Source organism: Pempheris klunzingeri, chromosome 5, assembly GCF_042242105.1.
Source record: "Pempheris klunzingeri isolate RE-2024b chromosome 5, fPemKlu1.hap1, whole genome shotgun sequence".
NCBI lineage: Eukaryota > Metazoa > Chordata > Actinopteri > Acropomatiformes > Pempheridae > Pempheris > Pempheris klunzingeri.
The window spans coordinates 14,411,296-14,433,533 of record NC_092016.1 but is presented as its reverse complement, the minus strand read 5'-3'; the positions used below and the strand labels follow the sequence as shown (position 1 = coordinate 14,433,533).

Below are 22,238 nucleotides of genomic sequence, written 5' to 3'. Positions count from 1 at the left end.
TTCCCCACCAGAATGACTATTACGCCTCTGCTTTAGTGGTCCAGCCATTTTCTCTGCTGGTCAGAGATCTGCCTCTTATATGACCCCCTGCCTGCCTTTTGGACTCCTGCTCTGTAGGTCTAGGACTCTTTAGATCCCCTATCAAATAATAAAATGCATTTTTGTAGGCACATGTAGACATGTAGGCATCTCACAGCAGAAAAACACAGGTGCATTAATCTTTAATTAACACTCATGACCCCCTTTCGCTTAATATGCCTGTGCTTGATTAAAATCTTCCTGACTCACTTGTTAGTTTTGTTGAAACCTGACAACTTATAGACTTATAGTTATCAGTATATCGAGTCATGTAATTTCCTACACAGCTCCAACCAATCTGAGGAGAAGTCTGCTGAAAACCTCCATGAGAGAATGCAGGGTCTAGGCAACAGGGTCTAGGAAACAGAGCATACTGAAAAGTGAAACCAAAATTGAATAGGCTCACAATTGGACATACAATACGAATGTTTTAGTAATAACAGATTGAAAATGGTGGCTTGTTTGTGTCTGGGAGTGTGACCCTGATTGTGAATGTTTGTTTGTGTGTTTTCTTTCTTTTACTGTTGCTGTCTTTTTTACTACGTGATAGGTTAAGTTTATACCTGAGAGTGTTGAACCGTACACATTCCCAGTGTGTGTGTGTGTTTATCTGTGTGTCATTTTGGCACGCTTAGTCATGTGTTTGCACATGTGGTACCACCAAAGCAGGGCTATTGCGTGAGATATCGCCAGTAAGAGTGTTTTTCACAAGAATTGTTTGGGTTGGCGCCGATACAGATACGTCGATGTAGACTAATCACTCAGCCAGGCGATCAGTGGGCATATCCTGGTATTGTCCTGCTGAGTGTGTTTGATGTTGTCAGTCTGCAGGCACAGAGTTGTGGACAGAAAGATATTCTGCACTTCTTGACATAACCTGGTGAGGGGAGGTTTCTTCAGGGAATGCCGAAAACAGCTGGGCGGGGGTACGTTCTTTGCTATAAAATGGAACTTTCAGAGAGGTTGAGTATCTGCATGTGTGACATCGTGTTTGACCCTCTTCTCAGTTTAGCGTTTGTTTGACACAGACCAACACATTCATTATGCCTTGACTGTGTGAGGTCTAAAAGTGCAGCGTTTGGATTCTCTGATTTCGGACTTTGTTTGCCTTTTCTTTGCAACTTTCTGGATAAACTGAGTCCGGAGTCATGGAGGTAGGACTAACTGGACTTTGGAGAACTGAAAAACCTGAAAGAAGCCGTGCACATTACACAGACTAATGTGATTTGTAGACATTAGAAGATGATGATGTTGGTATAGGTATGGGGATGATAATGAAGAGCATATGTGTATGTGTTTTAGGTGTGTATGAGGAGGTACTTGCGAGAAATTTGGGTTCTCATCCATCTGACAGGTGAGTGTGACATCACATATGAATAGTCTATTCATATGTAAAACAGTTCACATAAGATCTCCACTAGTCCTGTCTCTACAGTCAATCACATATATGTATTTTGCATGTGTCCAGCTTGCGTGGCAGGTATGACCGGGAGATGCAGTCTGTTCGGACGACACCACGTTCACACGTTCGATGGGGTTTTGTATGAATTTCCCGGAGACTGCAGCTACTTATTGGCTGGAGACTGCAACCATCGCTCCTTCACACTGCTGGGTGAGTCATTCTCTGACAATTCAATAAAGAAACAAACAGATATGAATTCTAATGACGTCTGATGCTCATCCAGTGTAGCTTGTTGGCTTGTACATAACCACTGCCATGGGTGTTTTTATCATTGGGATGTCAGGATATCAACGGTCTACGCACTTGAGACATTTGAAATAGCCAACTCATTTATACTCCCTTCTAATTAGCTGAAGATTCAAACATCATCATTGTTATTTCAGACTGTTTTTGTCAGTTAAATATTTGATGTAGCAGTGTATGAGTGTTCATTCTGCAGGTGATTTTGTTAATGGCAAAAGAACTGGAGTCACTTTGTTTCTGGGGGACGCCTTTGAGCTGCACCTGTCTGTAGACGGACGGCTCTCACAAGGAGAAAAAAGGTTGAGTCATTTTTAAGTTGTCATGCAAAAATCATTAAGTATTTGTGTGTCTATGTTGAGTTATTGCAGAAAAATCACCCTGGAGTTTGATTATGGAGAAGCTTGATGTGTGTGTCCCTTTTTTTTGTAGACTGTCTCTGCCCTACGCATCTCATGCTGTATTTGTGGGCACAGAGCTCGGCTTTTATAAACTCTGGAGTGAGGAGTTTGGCTTCACTGTTACCATTGATAATGCAGCCAACATTGCCTTGAAACTGACCAAACACCATGCCAACCGCACTTGTGGCCTCTGTGGCAACTTCAACACTGTATCAGCCGACGAATATACAGCTCAAGAGGGTAAGATCATGCCGGAAAATAGTTGTGCGTATGTCTGTGGGATTTGTAAATGTCAGAGAGTAAAACTTGGGAGAGTTCATTATGATTGGAATCTAGGAAATGATTTGAGTCACCAGCACTCAGCAACAGGAAGAGTAGAGACTCAGTACAGGAAAAGATAACAGTCAAAGAAAGCAAGAGAAACAGTAGTGGTAGGATGAGATTAAGAAGACATCTGTCAACTCTTTTGTGTGTCTTAGTGTGTTTTTGTGTGTGTGTTTTTAGGATTCCTAACAGAGGACAGTTATGACTTTGCCAATTCATGGGCAGTGAAGGGGGCCCATCAGTCATGTCGACGTGTCTCAAATCCCAGCCAATCCTGTAACAGCACAAAAGAGACCTCAGCGGTGAGAGGACAATTTGGACATACATGCATGTGTTAGGACTTCTGTAAGGATGTCTTTTCATAACATAAAACCTTTCATTCAGAGAAGCAGCGTTAATAAAGACAGACACACATGTCGTGAACCTTTAGCAGGAGCTAACTTACACTCACCAGCCGAGCGTCTCTGTCTTTCACTACATATAGTGTTTCATTCTTTTTGACGTATCAAAATGTTGATTTTGTAAGTCATAGTTTGATTTGCTAAGTCTTACTGAAAGATATTATGCCAAAAGTAGACAATAGTCAAAAGGTTGGTATGAAAAATGATCTGGCACTCAAGTACTTTGGTACAATATAATACAGAAATTGTGCTAAATGCTTTTAAATCAAGATTTTTCTCAGCAAATTCTGAAAATAGAGGTAGGTACGTAATTTTTACCTACTATTAAAATCTCATGAGGGGCCTTGATGGCCAAGGGGTTAAAACAACAACTCTCTCTCTTTTTCTCATTCTTTCTAAATGTAGCACTTGAAACTATTCAGCGTATTTGATGAAGTCGCTTTGCTTGCACGATTCTTGCAGTTTCTGGATTGTATCCACATGGCTGAACTAACCTATTCTAAGTCGCTGTGGGTGGGAGCATCAGTAAAATAAATGTGATGTTATGTAAAAGGTACTGACCATGCACCACAATGGTTTGTGTTCAACTCTCTCTGTTAAATCATTTCCTGTGTCTCTCTCCCCTCATTTCCTGCCATCTCTCTTCTTCCAGCTATCTAATAAATGGAAGTATTTGCAACCAAAGAAACCTCATAATTGCAACTTTTAACCAAGGATGCTATAATTGCCACTACACAAGTCAAACTTTTAATGTATGTCTTCCACATTTGATTTGCTATTAGAAATGCTATTTTTTGATCATTCCTAACTACAGATGTATTTTCCTGGTGCAAATTCCATACAAATATATATGAGGATTAGGGCCATAATACTATGAATGGGAGAGACCCTAATCGCATTAAAAAGGAACAGCTGGTAAGCAAAGAGATCTGACAGGTGTGGGTGCTGTTGCGTAACATGTATACTGTGGACGTGGGTGGGCCGATGTGTAGAAAATCGGGCAGCTTTAGCAAGACCATTTTGTACCACAGGAGCACCCATTTGTGAGAAAACAGTTAAGTCTACATTTTAACATCTACATTGACTGGGTGTCATCAGCACTTCATCCACTAAATGCAAATCTGATACATTTCCTGTGACTTTTTCAACTGTCAACTGTCTTTCAAAGTGGTGGGTGCTTAATATTTTGTGCTCCCTACAGACTTTAAGCTTTCTGTTTGGTGAACTTCTTTTGTGGTCGTGAAACCACCAACATCCTGTTTACATCATGACACTATTAGTTGTTATCGTTATTATAGGAACATTTTGTCAGCCTTAACGCCTACTCACCAGTTGTTATTTTTACTTACATGACCTGATAAGACATGAAAGTTCATGACAAGAAAAGAATACAAATGTTTCTAGTTAGCTAGCTTTCTAGTTAGTTTCTAGTTACCTTTGACCAGTTTTTTCTTTTGTTACAATAACCAGTAACCACTAAAACCAAACAATTTACTTAATTATCAATTATGATGTAAAGAATCAAATAGTGGAATTCCCTTCACTTGAATTTGATTTTGCATATGTGTGTGTTTGTGTAGATTTTGTCCAGCTGCAGTGTGTTGCAGACGTCCAGTGTCTTTCTGCACTGTGCCCACCTGGTCTCTCCGGAGGCGTTCCTGTTGCTGTGTCAGGAGGAGGTGTGCCACTGCGACAAGAGGGACAGGGAAGACTGTTACTGTCCAATCCTGTTGGAGTACGCTCGCACATGCCACGCACATGGGATACTTCTTCATGGCTGGCTGGAGGAGAGCCAATGCTGTAAGTTTCTCAGTCAGTAGGAAGGTAGTTGCAAGCTATATAGTTAAATTAATGAACTAAATGTGTCTTCAGTCCCCAAGTGTCCCATCGGGATGCAGTACAGTGAATGCACCAAGTCCTGCTCTACAACCTGCCATAGTCTCAATATCCAGGAAGTCTGCAAGGAAGAGTGTGTGGATGGCTGCACATGCCCTGGTAACCTCCAACTGACTATATCTCCCTCTTCCTCTCTCTGTCTCTCTGTTACTAGTACTGGTGACCTGATATGTATGTATATGTATGTTTTTCAGTGGGTAAAGTTTTGGACGGTAATCGCTGTGTGGATGTGTCTCAGTGTTCCTGTGTGCACATGGGTCGACATTTCCCTCCAGGATCTACAATCTCTCAAGACTGCAACACCTGGTGAGAGAGCAATATATGTGCAGAAACATGTATGAAGTCTAAATAAAAAATGTAATCCTTCCTCAGCTAAGTTGTCTCTTTCCTGCAGCGTGTGCCGTCATGGCTCCTGGGAATGCACCAATGAAGGCTGCCCTGGTGAGAGAGATATAAAGTAGTCATCAAGGCACTGACTCGTGCATTTTACTGGTAAAATGATGTCCTTGGTTGCTAACTTCTGGTGTTATGTCTTTGTCGTCTGTGTGTAGGTGAATGCCTGGTGGTGGGCCAGTCTCACTTCAAGACCTTTGACAACAAGTTTTTCACCTTCACTGGTCACTGTCAGTATTTGCTGGCAAGAGAGTGCACAGACAGCGAGTTTTCTGTTATTATTGAGAATGTACAGGTAACATTTTTAGAATTTGTTCTCCTGTCTTGCTGTCACTTTTCTGCCACTATCTTCCTGTCATCTACTGTATTTTGGATGCTGGTGTCGTGTTTCAGTGTGCAGATGATCAGGATGCTGTGTGCACACGCTCAGTGACGCTCAGCCTGCCCTCTCTGGAAAACATGACAGTGAAGCTGAAGCATGGAGGGATTGTTTCTGTCAACAGCATGGACATCCAGACCCCAATGCATCATGGTATGCCACATCGGCAGAATAGTGGATAAGATGTACATTTAATTTAGTCCTTCAAGCTTCAAAATAATAAGGCCTGAAGTATAGCAGAGAAAGTATTGGAAATAGTGAACTTCAACCAGAGGAGGAGAACACTTTGATTCAAAGCTACAACAAAAAAAAAAAACCTTTTCTTTCTGAAGACATCCTGTCAACATCTGCATGTAATCATCAAACATCATTCTCGGCCTGATTTCTTGAGATCAGCAAATGGTCAATAATCATTGTCAGCACAATATTGTTAATTACTGTACGGATATTTATTATTTCAATTATTTTGTTATTGTATCAGTTATTTATTGTGTCGGTTGTTTACATCAGGCTCATGTGTAAGTCATCCTGTCAGTTCTCGGCGTGTGTGCAATTTTACAGGCCACCTGCATATTCAGAGATCTGTTCAGTCTTCTGTGCGTGTAAAGTTTGGAGATGACCTTCATCTGGACTGGGATGGGCGGGGACGGGTGCTTTTAAAGGTAAAATAGTTTTAATGGATAAAAAAGATAAAAAACGTTTTTGGTGCTTTTATGAAAAGATTAGCCAACATCTTTACTGCAGCTTCTTTCCACCTCCTCAGCTGGGACCGCGATGGGCGGGGCGGACTTGTGGTCTCTGTGGTAACTACAATGGTAACCAAGGTGATGACTTCCTCTCTGGATCGGGTCTGGTTGAGGCTGGTCCTCAGGCCTTCAGCCAGTCATGGAGGATCAATGGAGACTGCGAAACCACCCACAAACATGAGACTGATCCATGTGCCATCAACCCCAAAAGAGGTAAACACACCCATATGGATGCATACATACACACATCACCACAACCAAGACGAAAAACTAATCCCTCACCCTCCTATGCCTTTTAGTGCGGTTTGCAGAGGAGGCATGTTCGGTGATGATGGCAGACATGTTCAGTCCGTGCCACTTCCTGGTGAACCCGGGTCCGTTCCAGCGGTTCTGTCGTTATGATGTGTGTGCGTGTATGGACGGTGAGGAGTGCCTCTGCTCTGCTCTGTCTGCCTATGCAGCTGCCTGCGCTGCCAGAGGAGTGCTGCTCAACTGGAGGTCTCCTTCACTCTGCGGTAATTCTCAAACTGAACAAAAAGAAGCAAAAGTCAATAAAAATCTGGGTAGGCCATAACTTAAACTAGGTGGAGATCAGGAAATCTGCATCACATAAAAATCTGTCTCTTTGCATATTTGAGTAGCAACAGTCATAGTTTTTGTATGTGCTGTGTGTGCACTATTTCAATGTATAAAAACACAGCTTAATTGAGAATAGGTCCCTAACCCTCCCCTGATTTCATATTATCAGAGATGGAGTGCACCGGAGGCCTGGTGTATGAGGCCTGTGGGAGTGTATGTGACCGGACGTGCCGTGCTCTATCTGGAGCCGAGGCAGGCTGCGAGGGGGAGAGGGTGTGTGAGGAGGGCTGTTTTTGTCCTGCTGGAAAGTACCTGAGCGACTCCGGAGAATGTGTGACAGCTGACCTGTGCACCTGCCTGCATGATGGACAGCTCTACCAGCCTAACGATGTCTACGCAGATCACAACAGCATCTGGTCAGTGCATGTGTATATTCAGAAACTGTGCTATTTATCATATGCTAATACATATTGTGATTCATAGATGCACTTTCACTTTTTGTGTGTTCTTCTTTGCTTTCGTGTGTAGTTACTGTGAGAATGGCTCCATGCGCTGTAGCTCCCCTGAAATGAGTACTTCACTGTCTGACCTCTTCTATGACGATGACCTTGCACCTTCCAGAGGTATGGAGGCCATCCAGAGGCTTATACAACAGCTCCACTGAATTTCCATTTGTTTTATGACTTATATAATCCACTATCCATATGTACCCATATGGTATCTTTTATTTGACCATTTGTATTCATCATGAGACTTTGCTGCCCTTCTATGCAGTGAACAATTGGATCCATAGGTCTGTCTTTAGTGCCAATTTTTGGAATTGATCACCAACTAAATGTGACCCATCTACATATTGATGCTTGTCTCTGTGTATGCAGAGCGCCGGTCAGCCCAGTGCCCTCCTCCACTGGTCCGTGCAGAGTGTGATGCAGGAGGAAAAGGTCTTGAGTGTGCCAGAACCTGCCAGAATCTGGATCTGCCCTGTGTCAGCCTCGCCTGTATCTCTGGCTGCCTCTGTCCACCCGGCACAGTAGGTGGCGTGTTACTGTGTCTTTGTATGTGTGTTGTAGATAAAGCACCAAACATCTAAGATAGAACATGCTGATTGATCAGCGGATCGATTTCAGGTACGTCACCGCAGAGACTGCATTGCGCCAGAACAGTGTCCCTGTTACCATAACAGCAGGCCATACGCATCAGGACAGACCATCTCCGTGGACTGCAACACCTGGTAAAATGACTGTTTCATGCATGGTCATGATGGGAAATGTCTGCGCTGTGCTTGCTCAACAGGCTTTCTTGTTTATAGTGTGTGCAAGAACAGGAAGTGGCGCTGCACAGAGAAAATGTGCGATGGTGTTTGCCGCACTGTGGGGGAGGGGCATTACATCAGTTTTGATGGCCTCAAATATTCCTTCCCTGGCCTCTGCCAATATGTCTTGGTCCAGGTAAGAGACAGAGAGATCCATGAGGAGCTCCACAGTGGGTTGCATTGTACATTCATGTCAAAACAGAAAAAATACATTTATTAAATTTCATCTTGCTGTCCTTGTCCTACATTTGTCTTTTTTTTTTACTTTCACTATCAATAGGATATGTGTAACGGAGAAGAGGGTTCATTCAGAGTGCTGGTTGAGAATGAGGCCTGTGGAGTTGTAGGACATCACTGTGCAAAAACTGTCACGATCTTCTACCAAGGAGGGTTGATTGTAATGCAACAAGGAGAGGTAACATGCTCGCAAATAACAATAGTGACGTATTCATATGTACGTTGATTATGGTTCATCACAGTAATGCTGGGACAAACAGCATAGTGCATAATATTTAGATATAAACCATGAAAGAATTTGTAAAGCAACAAATCTTAGCAGACTCAACTAAATGTCTTACATTCTGCTTACATTCTGCTTTTCTGGGACACTCTGAGGATTGACTCAGTCTTGTAACCAAACTTTTTAGACCTGACCTGTGAGTATCCCAAATGCATCCACGGTTGCCATCTTTCTCTCTCACAGGTGAAAATGAAGAGGCCCGTGCCACTGGGCTCACAGGTGGAGATTGTGCGATCTGGTCAGTTTTACACCCTGCTGTTGGGGAAACACATTTCCCTCAGCTGGGACAAGGGAACTCGGCTCCTGGTTCACATCTCAGCCTCATACAGGGTACTAATGTATTAAAACATGACTTTCAATTGATTTTAAATAATCTATTTTTATATTAAACATATCCTTTTTGTTGCATGCATTTTATGTTATTGTAGGGCCGGGTGTGCGGTCTGTGCGGTAACTTTGATGGGAACGTCAACAACGACTTGATGAGCAGTAACAACCAACTGGAGGTGGACCCCTCACACTTTGGGAACTCCTGGAAGGTCGTTCCCAGCTGTGCTGATGTAACAAAGGTAAAGTCTGGTTATAGATTTTGTTTTGTTATTTATATCCATCTCTGAGATTTCTGCACTGTAATACAATGGAGGTGAATGGAATTTTGTTTCCAAAAAATTTATCCAAACACAGAAATTGTCCTTGGAGGTTTTACATCTTTTAGACTATCATCTACAAATTGTATTGGGGCCCATAGATAGGCGTCATAAATGTGCTGAGCACTGACTCTCTCCTTTTTTTATGCTTTATTTTTGTAGCGTTTGTTTTAGTGGAACACAAAAGCACAAGAGAGCTGAACAGACAGTTCACCAGAGGACGTACAATACAGCTCATATGTTGTCAGTAATTAGCTTTGTGTCAAGGGCTAAATTCACAATAGTCCCAGAAAGATAGGGATGAATAAAAGGAAAGCACCAACTAGCAAATACACATTCAAACCCAGCATAAACAAACTGCACAAGTGAAGCACAGAAAATAAATCAGGATGGAATTATAAATGTGATAGTCTTGATACAACTACATCCAGTAAGTTAAGGGAGGAAAGTGATATTACCCAAGTACAAAACTATAATCAAAACCCAGTTTTGATTTTATTTCTGTTACTATCTCTAGTCAATAGGATCGGAGTGCTGGACAATTCCAAAATATGTGAAACAGATTAACTATTTGATAGTTACATTGTCTCCAGCAGTGCTCAGATTCTGGTCAACCATTCTGTAAATACTAGACTGGACTCTCTTGTTAGAGTCCTGTGAAATTCAGTACAGCCTGGCAATGGTGCAAGGACTAAAACAGTTATCATTGTAATTCATGTCTATGCTGTTACAAAATGTATTTTTCTATGTTGGATCTTGTACATTTTCATAGTATAGCCAACATACTTATCATAGTTTTTTGTTTTAGTTACCGGTTATGAAATGAATACATCATTGTGAAAAACACTACCTTTGCTGAGATAGTGGTCAAGTCAGGGCCAAGAATGTGGCTTGATAAAAAAAATAAAGCAGACCACATCTCTGATGGGTTACCTACCTCAGGCAACTCTGTGCAAATTGAGTTTTGCACCACAGTTAAATTATGCTTTTAAAATTGATTACCTTCATATAAATAGTGTATGATTTGTAGTAAATCTTTTGAAAATGCAAAAACACTAAATTACAAACTATAGCATTTCCATTATGGGACAAGATATTCTACATTACATTACACTGTGCACTAATTAGTGTGTGTGTGTTTTTTGTGTACAGATACCTGCTCCTTGTAGCGACAACATTGTTAAGTTGGTAACAGTGGAGCAGTCGTGTCGTGTAATCACTGGCCCTCTCTTTAGAGAATGCAACAGCCAGGTGAGTGTGTTTACAGACACTCAGGATATCCCATGACACCACATGCACTGTAAGGTTCATGCGTTTGGTTCTCTCTTAAACTGTTCCTGTGTGTCTCCAGGTGAATGCGGAGCCATATGTAGAGATGTGTGTGGAGGCGGCATGCTCTTGTCCCTCAGTGGGCGACTGTGCATGTTTCTGTGATGTCATCGCGGCCTATGCGCAGGCCTGTTCGGAGAGGGGTGTATCCATCAGCTGGAGATCCAATGAGCTTTGCCGTGAGTGTGAAGAATTTCTCCATTACCCACTCAAACATTTATCAATTTGTGTGTATGTTATTTTCTGGCTGAAATATACTTCATTGTGATAAGCAACAACCAAGCTAAACCACTTAATGGTGTCTTCGTAACAGTCAAAATCAAGTGGCCAGAAAGATAACAACACATCACAACATACCACAACACCACCACTTTTCAGTTCTGCTATTGTTCTCCCACATGACAGCTTTATTGCCATAACCAGAATTAACACTTTTGTGGTTCTGCTTTCTTCTGAGGTTTTCATTTTAGCATTAGGTTCCTTGTTTTTCACTCAGATAAGGTCATTGTTAAAGTTTTACTGTAAATTTTACAGATCATATATATCTTGAAGAAAGAGACCTATATTGTTAAGATTGGTCAAATGCAGAGGTGACATTTTGTCACATTGTTAAAAAAATAGTCTCTGATTTAACTTTTGTTTCCGTAGCCATGAGCTGTGAGGAGCTGAATCCTAAGAGCCCAGGTTTAGGCGAGGAGTTATGCCAGTGGAGATATAATACTTGCGGCCCAGCCTGTCCGATTACCTGCCAGCACCCGGATCCCCTCCACTGTTCGCTGTCATGTGTGGAAGGTTGCCATGCCTACTGCCCTCCAGGTGCCAACAACTCTCACTGTATTGAATATAGCACAGATAAAATTGGATACATTCTTATGCATACATACAAATAGTGGTTGAATTTAGCTTGTTTTTCTCAGGCCAACTACTGGATGAGGTGGCCATGCGTTGTGTAGATCCCTCTCAGTGTCAGGTGTGTATCCATGAGGGCCAGAGAATCTCCCACGGCAACAAGGTCATCCTGAACCATGATGACCCCGAACACTGCAAGATATGGTAATACAGCACACTCAGCAACAAGTCTGGATATTTAGGGTTTGTATCTGTGATATGATGCGTTGCACACTGTAAAATACTTTATTTTTCTTTCCTGAAGTCACTGTGACAACAACACCCTGAGCTGTGAAGTTTGTAGCTCCTTTACCGTGTTCACCACGCCCACACCAACGCCTGCCTATTCCAGCTTCACGACCCTGCCCTTCACTACTTTGATGCCTGAGGGCACGTGTGACCGCGCCATGGATCTGGCATTCCTGTTGGATGGCTCAGAAGCCCTGAGTGAAGATGAATTTAAGGCAACTAAGGAGTTTATACTGGGAGTGGTCGAACGATTCCGCATGGGTTCAGCTCACACTCGAGCCACAGTGCTGCTTTACCACTCAGGAGTAAAAACATATGACCTGCAGGTATATGAACATATATTGTACTTGTGTGACACAGAAAAGTGTGTATTCTTGCATGAATATGCAGTGCTGCACTAAGCATTCTGTGGACTAATACCTCACTGATCAAATTTAGCTCTAAAATAACCTGCTTTGCAGACTCACAGAAACTGAATGTCATAGTAGAGGTCTACACCTGGTTACTTGATCTTCGCATTATTCTCCCTCATAATTGCCCATAGGTTCAAAAGTGGCTGTTTAAGAAGACTGTGCGTGAGCTGCATTACACGGGAGGAGACGCAGCCTTCTTGGATGAGGCTGTCAAGTATCTGGCTATCAACATCTATGACAAGAACAAGCGTGAGCACGCTGGCCGAGTTGCCATCATCTTGACTGCTAGTGCCAACCCTCGTCCTATACGCGGTGTCACCAAGATGCTCCGCAAGAAAGCCATCACCACCCTGACAGTTGCGCTGGGTCCCGGGGTAAACATGGGGCAGATTAATGACATCACCAATGCCAACCCAGATAACAGGGCCTATGTGCTTAGTAGCACAGGTGAGCTACCTGATCGTCTCTTGGAGCTGACAGATTACCTCTGCACCTTGGGGCTGGAGCCGGAGGTGCTGAAACCTCCAACGCCTAAGTCCACTCCGGGTAAAGCCCAACAGAGCACAACCACAACAACCGCAGCCCCTCGTCTGGAGCCCAACCCCACGCAACACCCCCCCAGCACCCCTATGTCCACCTTGCCCTCTGGTTTGCCTCCCATCACCACATTGTCATCTTCCATCCCTCCTGTCAAAGATGTGACGTTCATTCTGGAAGGATCTAAATCAGTCGGCGAAATCAACTTTAACAAGTCGCTCCTCTTCCTGGAAGAAGTTATCTCACAGCTGACAGAAGAGGAGGAGTTGATTCGTATCACTGTGATCCAGTACTCGATAACGGTCACTGTGGAGATCAGCCGGTGGGAGCTGAGGCAACAGAGGTTCCTCCTGCTGCAACGACTGAGAAACATTCATTGGAAGGGTGGAAGTAAGACGAACACAGGTGCGGCTGTTACAAGGACTTTTCAAGAAACTGCTACAATCCAGCCTCCACGTGGCCCCGACCCCCATCAGCTGGTCTTCCTCGTGACAGAAAACCCACCTACAGACACAGTGACACGCCCACCATCTACAAGCATCCACACACATGTGTATCCCATTGGTGTTGGGCCAAAAGTACATGAGACTGACTTGCTACCATTCAGCTACCCTCAACGCCCGCTGATGGTCGATGACTACAACAGTCTGACTACACTTGTCCACCGTATAGTCAATATCACACACAGCACAGTCAGGCCCCGCTCTCCTACGCTGCCACCCCTGGTCCTCCCAACACTCTCCAGTCTGCCTCCCTCGGGTAAACATATCACACTTGTTTCAATCATTAAATCTACAAGGAGTACGAAGCCTGTATTAATGTGTGAGCTTTGTATCTTTGCACAGTGCCATGTAAGAAGCCTATGGATGTGTTGTTCCTGTTGAAGGCTGGAGAGCAGTTGGAGGACATGAAGACCTTTGTCAAAGCTTTCATCAAAAATGCTGACATAGGTAGGTTTGACCCAGCCCCTAAATGCCGTACTACATCTTTAATGTGTAGTATTGTTTTTAGTTCTACCTGTTTTCAGTTTGTCTTTCACAGTAATATCTGACGATCTGACCACAGGTTTTAATGAAATGTGGGGCACAGACAGGCCTTGGGAAATGAAATAGAATTTAAATTTTGATAATTACCTGGTGCTGTAATTTTTTCCACTAAACAATTATTATTTATTAGTCAGAATTATGGCAGTATTAGTGATAGAAGTTTAGTATCATAAGTGTGTACATAGAGTGTGTGTTTAGCATACTTAAGTTTGAAAACAATTTGGATAATTACTCAGAGCTGTTGTATGCTCACCCAGTGTTTTCTAGTCTGTTTCGATAGTCAGACACCAGTGAGGGGCGTGGAGTAGAGAAGACATTTCAGTAGTGACTAGTAAAGGTGTATCATTTCAAAGCTGTGCATTTCAGAAGATTTTTTTTTTTTTTTAATTTCCTTGTTTCTTGTATGCAGGGCTGAATGACACTCAGGTGAGTGTCATTCAATATGGAGACACCAAGACAGCAGAGTTCACCTGGAAGGATGAACAGAGCAAATCCCACCTCCTGAACCTGGTGGAGAGCATACCAAGCAGGACCACCGCTGCTCCTGCACTAGGTAGCGGATACATAACGTGTGCACACACATTAAAGCAAACACATACTCACACGAACACATGTTCACTGCTCTGTCTGTCTGCAGGTTCAGCTCTGCGATTCGCTGTGCAGACAGCCATCGCGCCACTCAGTGGTGGAAGAATCGGTGTGGCCAAGGTCGTGGTGATGCTGGTGACTGACAAATCAGCTGATGATGTCAAAGAAGCAGCTAACGAGGCACTTGCAGCAGGTAATTAAGTCACCTTTGACAGTTGACAGTCATTTGATTTCCATCTTCCATCTTTCTTCGTCAGAGATCTGGTATAGATTCACTCATAGTATCTTCCTCCAGGTGTATCAGTGTTCCCCATCGGTGTGGGACCAGGTTATGACAGCAGTGAGCTTAGCGTGCTTGGTCGCCATGGTAACCAAGACAACACACTGCACTTGAACAGTATGGATCAACTACTGATGTTGCTCACTCTGGACCGTGGTTACACAGAGAGAATCTGCAGAGGTGCTTACACGCACACACACATACACATACACACACACACACATACATATATATATATATATATATATATATATACAGTATAATTTTTCCAAATAAATCTGTTCTAACGATGATATTGGTTTTCGTTTGGCTCTCAGCTGGTCCACCAGGACTGTGTGTTGATGATAATGGACATGAAAGAAAGGTGAGTAGCGTTGAATTCAAATTGCAGCAGTACAGCGACCTTTTACAGCTATCACAGCATTAGTTGCAATGAGTTGTTTTTCAGCCTGGTGAGTCATGGCTGCTGGAGGACGGCTGCCACTCTCTAATGTGCCATCCTAGTGGGGCAGTCACGGTACAGAACCATAAAGTCAGCTGTGACAGACTGGAGCCGCCAGCCTGCAGAAACAACATGCCACCTGTCAGAGTTCAGGAGACCTGTGGCTGCCACTGGGAATGCCCTTGTATGTATATCAAAAGAACCAAATAGCTTCTGAAGTTTCTAGCATCACATTTAACTGTCTATATTAAGTGCACATCATTTCCCACTTGGGCTGTTAACAATGAATACTGGAGACTTGCATTCCAGTCTATTTATACTGACTGTTTATGGATCAGATGTTTTTGGCTCCTGTAACACTCTCCCTCCTGTCTGATGTGTGCTGACAGGCATGTGTATGGGGAGCTCCACCAATCATGTGGTGAGGTTTGATGGCTTGGCGCTCCGGCTGGATGGGGAGGGTTTGTGCACTTACACACTTCTCACCGTCAGCAGAGGCATCGGTGAAGGGTCAGAGGTCAAACTCCACAGTGGCCCTTGTCAGGACTCGGCAAATTACAACCACGTCTGCATGAAAGCCATGGAGGTGATCCATGGATCACGTAAACTGCTGCTGAAGGATGATATGACGGTAAGATGTGTGTGTTGTTGGTCAGGATACCTACACTGACACTGATATTGATCATTATATGTGAGCCTGTAAAAGGTTATTTACTAACTGTGTGTGTGCTGTTTGTGTTTGTCTGAGCAGGCAATGATTGATCGGGAAGAGCTAGCGCTGCCATGGCGGTATGCTGGCCTTGAGCTGGTGCGTTATGGAGGAGTGATGCTGCAGCTTAAGTCAGACCATGGCTACGTCCTGACTTTCACTCCTCAGAGCAATGAGTTTACCATCACACTGCTCAGCTCCACCACCACCGGCAACACTTCTGGACTCTGCGGTAACATAAATAGATCCATTTATGCCAAGCTGTAAAATAAGTCTCTTTCCTCTGACCTCTGTTCTCACTCTGTATTTTTCTTCCAGGTGCCTGTGGGGAGGAGAAATTTAACGTCCTTTCTTTACGTAATGGCATGCCAACCACCGACCAGCCCACCTTCATCTCGGACTGGACTGTGGCTGTAGATGGCGGTGTGTGTCTGCCCAAGACGAGGGCAGTGTGTGTGTCTGGAGCTGCGATGGGATGTCAGGCCCTGCGATCTGAGGTGTTTGAACCGTGCCACGCTCACATTCCTGTCCAGGTGTTCCTTGCAAAGTGTGAGGAGCAGGCATGTGAGGAGTCAGATGTGTGCGAGCTCATTTCTGCCTATGCACGCCTGTGTAGACAGCAAGGTGTGTGTGTGGACTGGAGGAGCCCCCACCTCTGCCGTAAGTTGGTTTTTGAAGTGTGGTTGTGTGTGCGTTTCAATCCACCTGCTGCAGTGGACATGTTTTAACATCCAGCCTGAGCCTAAACTAGCCTGATCTGTGCTTTACAGCACTACAGTGCCCCAGCTCCATGGAGTATGATGCATGTCGGACAGGTTGTGTTGAGGACTGTGGTAGCATCCAGACGTTGCCAGGCGACTGGTCGGTTGCCCAGGGTAACGAGTCCTCCTGTATGGCCACACCTACTGAGGGCTGCTTCTGTACTGGAGGGACAGTTTTGCTTCACGGGCTATGTGTATCACCAGAGGCGTGCAGGCAGTGTGTTGACCATCATGGACACATGTATGCGGTAAGATACATGAGAAGACAAGAAAAATATCACTGAATATTAGAGAAAGTGATGCAAATCTAAATTAACTCCATAATTACACAAATGCATGCTAATAGAATCAGATGGAGTGACCATAGAAGTTTTCAGCACTGAAATGTGCCATGATCGCCCTCTAGTGTTTGTTTTTCATATAACCAAATACTGCAATAAAAATGAACATGGTTTGATTTGTTGGTACAGTATATGCAGAGTTGGGTACCAGATGAGAACCCATGTTTGATTTGCATGTGTTTGGACCAACAACACATCAACTGCACAGCCCGGCCCTGTAACGACATCAAAGGCAAGCACCCCATTCTATTACTGCTGCTTACGCTCATATCAAGTAATTTTTTACGTAGAAATATTCCCAGTGATGCATTGTGGGTTTAGATGTAACCCTTTAATAATGAACCATCTGTATGTGTGTGTGTGTGTGTGTGTAGCTCCAGTGTGTGGACCCTGTGAGGTCCTGAGGGAGAAGAGGGAGTCTAAATGCTGCCCAGAGTACGAGTGTGGTGAGTAAAAAAAACCCAATGTGGCGTTTTAAGAATGTATCTATTTTCTGATCCAATATTACAGAAGCCTCGTCAAAAGAGGGCAGAAAGAATAGACCTGTTAGTGTTCAACATTAGCAGTGTGTGTCTACCTAGAATATACTGGAAGCTTAGAGCTGAACACGAGGGAATATTGCTTAAGCACCAGAGCCCTAATGCAAGAAACGTAAACTCAATGTTTATTTATTGCTACTAACATATGAATAGTATATATATATATAACATTATTATATAGTTGCTATTTTAAAAAAACTCTTTCATCTTTTTCCACCTCCATATAAGTTTTTTTTAGTCTGTACCCATCAGGCACTTGCATCAAAAAGCGCATATCTCACCCAGTTGCAACAGATTGTCTCACTGTGAAACTTTTCAGTGTGTGATCTGGTGAATTGTGACCTGCCTGAAGTGCCCCGCTGTGAAGACGGTCAGACCGTGATCCTGAAAAACCCCGGAGAATGTCAGCCCATACACAACTGTGGTATGCCATTGACACATTCTCTGAGATTTTCGGGCTCTGCTCAGCTCTGGCACACACATGCAAACACACACACACACACACACACACACACACACACACACACAGACAAACAGAGAGCACATCTATGTGATCTATTTTACGTGTTTCTCTTCATCTATTTTCCCTTTCAGTCTGCAAAAAGGAAGAGTGCGCTCTTCAAGCTCCCCCCGCTTGTCCGTCACATCGCGAACTGTTAGTGAAAAAGACAAAGTGCTGTGATGTGTTTGAATGCGTGTGCAACTGCAAGAACTCCACCCGCTCGTGTCCCACTGGGTTTATCACATCCTCCTCTACCAACGACTGTGGCTGCACAGAAACCAACTGCCTGCCCGACAAGGTCAGTGTGTGTTTAACGCTCAGCTTTAAATGTTTCTATTTGTGAGGTGTCACTGTTTAAATTATCCTGTTTTATCCTTGTGTGTCTCTCCAGGTGTGTGTGGTTGGTGGCGTGGTGCACCCAGTGGGGAGTGAATGGGAGGAAGGGTGCGAGAAGTGCAGCTGCGCCCAGCAACAGGACAAAGACACATCTCTGCACGTCGCTCAGTGTACGCCGCCTGTGTGTGACCGAACCTGCCCACAGGTGAGACACATGCACACACACACACACACACACACACACACACACCCATCAAGCATACACATTTGCATTGCGCTTCTATAACCATTAATTCTTCTATACTTATCATACATTTCAGGGCTCCACATACACTCCATCAAAAGGAGAGTGCTGTGGGAAGTGCACGCCATCCAGCTGTGTGGAGTCAGAGGGAGAGATGCGAGGGGACACACTGATTGGTGGAAAGCTCAGACATGTATGTGTGTGCAGAAATCCTAAATGCCTGAATAATATAGGCGACCAATTCTTAGTAATTACTCTTTTCCTGTAATTGTGAATAGTACTCACACATTGTAGTGTCCTGCATGGCAAACTCCACTGAAGAGTTTTACATACAGTTTCATGTCTTTTTTAAAATAACAATCGCTCTGCTAAGGCAAGATATTTCTGGTTGTAAGCACAGAAAAAAGACAAATCTGTATTTTTGTCGAAGCCGTTTCTCTTCTCTCGTAGTTGATTTTAATCTCATCTCTGTTTTAAGGTGGGAGAGGTATGGCAGTCTCCGGATGATAAGTGTGTGTTACATCAGTGTGTGAAAGTGAAAGACGAGGTGTTCATCTCTGCAACCAACGTCAGCTGCCCTGTTATGGACACTCCTTCCTGCCCGCTGGGAACCGAGTTACGCTGCGACACCCAGGACTGCTGCCCCCGCTGTCACTGCGGTAAACACACACGGAAAACGCAAACAGAAAATACATGAAAAAGAAATGCAAACTATTTGGTACAGCAGGGCGGTGTTATGAGACTGCAAATACCTGAATCATCAGGCTTTCTGTGTGCTCACTTTCCCTTTAATCACATCACAGACACCGTTTATTCACCAAGCTGGAGTTGCAGTGTTTGTCCAGCAGATGTCTCCCTCATATTGGTGTCATCAGAAAGCCAGTTAACCTGACCTGACCTCACAAAGCCTGAGGTTTAATATACAGTATAATAACTGGCAGTACAATTAATTTTGCTTTTCTCCCCACAGCCCCTATGGATGCCTGTGTCCTCAACCACACTGTCATAGGAGTAAGCCATGCAGAAAAGCAGCACTCTTCCTTTTTTATTAAAACAGTATTAATGACACTTTCAGACATCATCTGAATCTGTGTGTGTTTGTGCAGGCGGGGGAGAGGCTGATGATAGATGTGTGTACACACTGTGAGTGCATGGTGGAGGATGGTGCCGTGCGGAAATACAAACTGTCCTGCAGGAGAGTCAGCTGTCCCACTTGCCCCATGGTAACCATCATTGTATCGCTAATTTTTGTCACCATTATCATTCATTATCATCATCATCATCATCATGACTAACCAATAAATTCAATCATGCGTCATTTTTATCAGAGATTTTCTAATCCACTGACCACATTTCCTGCCAGATCATCATTAAATTGTGGCCACATCCTTTTCCATGATTTAATGTATTCTCAGAGGTAAATAGAAAATGATTTACTTGTATAAAAGGCTGCAGGCAAATTTACATCATTGTGTTAGCAGTAATGTCGTCCTCCTACATGGATTAACATACAGTGCTAACCACAATGTTCTCAGGGATACACTTTGGAGAAGGAGGAGGATGCTTGCTGTGGTCGATGTGTTCCCACCACCTGCTTCATGCAAAGGCCGGATGGGAAACTCCTCAGTCTGCAGGTATTTGCTTTACAGAAAAGACCATTAAGAACCCTGTCACGCAAACAGAGAATGCAGATATACTGTAGCACTCATTTACTGCTGCAAGAAAACTTTATAATGAGGATGGCGTTGATGTTTATGTATTTTTATGCAGACTTTTTCCAGCTGGGTTTAGGACCATAGTGTATTATGCTATGCCATGCTGTACTATACCATATTATAATATACTAAACTATGCAATACTGTTTTATAAGTAATGATATGCTTTGCAATACTATACTTTAATGTATGATGCAATGCGATAACATATTGTACAATACAATATAAGAATATGATATATACTATACTATACTATATTATACTATGCTATACTAAACTGTACTATGCTGTACTGTGCTTTACACTATACAATACTGTACTATATGATACTATACTTTACAATAATACACTGCACTATAATATACAGTGCTATACTATATTATAGTATGAATATTCCTTGGATCAGTGGAGTACTGTTACCAGAATGAAATAATCAGACATGGGCTATGAAAGTTCAGACAACAGCATCAGCTGCAGGGATGAGCATAAATACTGTGTTTATGTTTGTGCCTCTCTCCCTCCAGGTGAACACCACTAGTGAGGACGGTTGCAACCTCTATACCTGTGGTGTAAACAGTAAAGGAGATCTCGTCCTGCAGACCAGAGTGACCACCTGCCCTCCTTTTGACCGCCAAGCTTGTCTGGACCAGGGGGTACAACTGCTACACAATCTGCCCTCCACCCATCCTACAGCATTCCCACACCTACATCTCTGCATCTGTGCTGCAAACTTGTATTAAACGTTTCTCTCCTGTGTGTTTTCAGGGGAAAGTCAGCCAAATTGGGACAACCTGCTGTGAGCTGTGTAAGTAGAGCTGTGCCCTCTGCAACACTGGAGCAATATTTTGAAAAATCTGGATGCTCTGATTGTAATACGAGCGTTTGCATGTGTGAAGGTACGGAGCCAGAGTGTCGGAGGACAGTCGGAACGCTTAACTACATTAAAGTGGATGATTGCCAATCAGAGCACCAGATAGAATTACACTACTGTGAGGTAAGAGACTGCACACACACTCACACACACACGTTTAAGGATGATTAATAGTAGGATTAGCCTACAAAGTTCAATGAAATTATAACACTGTCCCTCACCGTCCCACCCTCTCTCTCCCTCTCTCCCTGTGGTGCTTTCCATCCGTCCATCTGTCCGTCTGCCTGTTAGGGCAAATGTCGCAGTAAGTCCATGTACTCTCTGGAGAGGGCCGCTGTGGAGCAGGAGTGTGTGTGTTGTGCTGCTGTGGAGACGGAGCCTCTCAGTGTTCCCGTCCTGTGTGCCAACGGCACTCATAGCCACCACACTGTCCTGTCTGTCACTGCATGCGACTGTCTGTCCAAACACTGCACCTAGAGAGGGAGAGAGAGAGAGAGAAAGAGAGAGAGAGAGTTTATATAAATGCAGATGGTGTGTGTATCCAAGTAAAATGTACTCATATGAAAAATAACAATAAAACAAACCTGCCAGTTTCTGTAAGCACTTTTTTTGTCTGTGTCTTCTTGTTGATCAAATAGACGAGGTTTGAATAGTTTAAAGGTAAATTTGGCTTTTTCATCAGGGTTGAAACAAAACAGTTGATCAATATTGAATCACTTTATCACATTTTGATCATGTAAACATACAAAAATGCCTGTAGTTGGATGTAACTAATTACATATATACCTATACAAATGTATAAACATATGAATATAATATAAAATACAATGCTCTATTGTAGATTAAAATAGTTCAAACTGCCCCCACCTTGACCACACACACCACTCATTATGCTACTTTTATATAAGTGTCATGTTCATTGCAGGGCTTTTACTTTTTCTTTCTATATTTTATAGAAATATATTTCTTTCTATATGGCAGTATTGTTACTTTGAGTAAATTATCTAAATGCTTCCTCCAGCACTGAAAAATATTTTGGTGATTACAGTTGCACAAAAACAAAGATGTTG

General features: G+C 43.3%; 1 protein-coding gene across 2 annotated transcripts; it reads left to right on the top strand.

The window, feature by feature from the left end:
* Window positions 1–1,076: 1,076 nt before the first annotated feature.
* On the top strand, window positions 1,077–21,771 carry vwf (von Willebrand factor). 2 transcript variants are annotated; one of them, XM_070831446.1, is made up of 53 exons: window positions 1,087–1,232; window positions 1,381–1,432; window positions 1,547–1,690; window positions 1,980–2,082; window positions 2,213–2,421; window positions 2,686–2,807; window positions 4,487–4,706; window positions 4,779–4,901; window positions 4,997–5,108; window positions 5,197–5,243; window positions 5,354–5,490; window positions 5,589–5,727; window positions 6,136–6,236; window positions 6,338–6,533; window positions 6,620–6,835; window positions 7,069–7,315; window positions 7,428–7,522; window positions 7,778–7,929; window positions 8,027–8,130; window positions 8,209–8,347; window positions 8,492–8,626; window positions 8,915–9,061; window positions 9,160–9,300; window positions 10,531–10,629; window positions 10,730–10,886; window positions 11,356–11,523; window positions 11,625–11,760; window positions 11,861–12,170; window positions 12,389–13,553; window positions 13,640–13,744; window positions 14,250–14,393; window positions 14,478–14,621; window positions 14,724–14,888; window positions 15,026–15,072; window positions 15,157–15,334; window positions 15,540–15,781; window positions 15,902–16,091; window positions 16,178–16,519; window positions 16,630–16,868; window positions 17,091–17,193; window positions 17,336–17,407; window positions 17,820–17,924; window positions 18,095–18,300; window positions 18,394–18,543; window positions 18,659–18,775; window positions 19,061–19,241; window positions 19,553–19,593; window positions 19,689–19,805; window positions 20,118–20,216; window positions 20,822–20,950; window positions 21,063–21,102; window positions 21,194–21,291; window positions 21,460–21,771. In XM_070831446.1, exons 1-53 carry the CDS (start codon window positions 1,227–1,229, stop codon window positions 21,643–21,645), a joined length of 8,562 nt encoding a protein of 2,853 aa, XP_070687547.1. In that variant the 5' UTR covers window positions 1,087–1,226; the 3' UTR covers window positions 21,646–21,771. The 2 variants fall into 2 exon arrangements, with proteins under 2 accessions (XP_070687549.1, XP_070687547.1); XM_070831448.1 differs by lacking the exons at window positions 21,063–21,102; window positions 21,194–21,291; window positions 21,460–21,771 and adding an exon at window positions 19,911–19,999 and having other exon boundaries at window positions 1,077–1,232; window positions 20,822–20,951.
* Window positions 21,772–22,238: the final 467 nt, after the last annotated feature.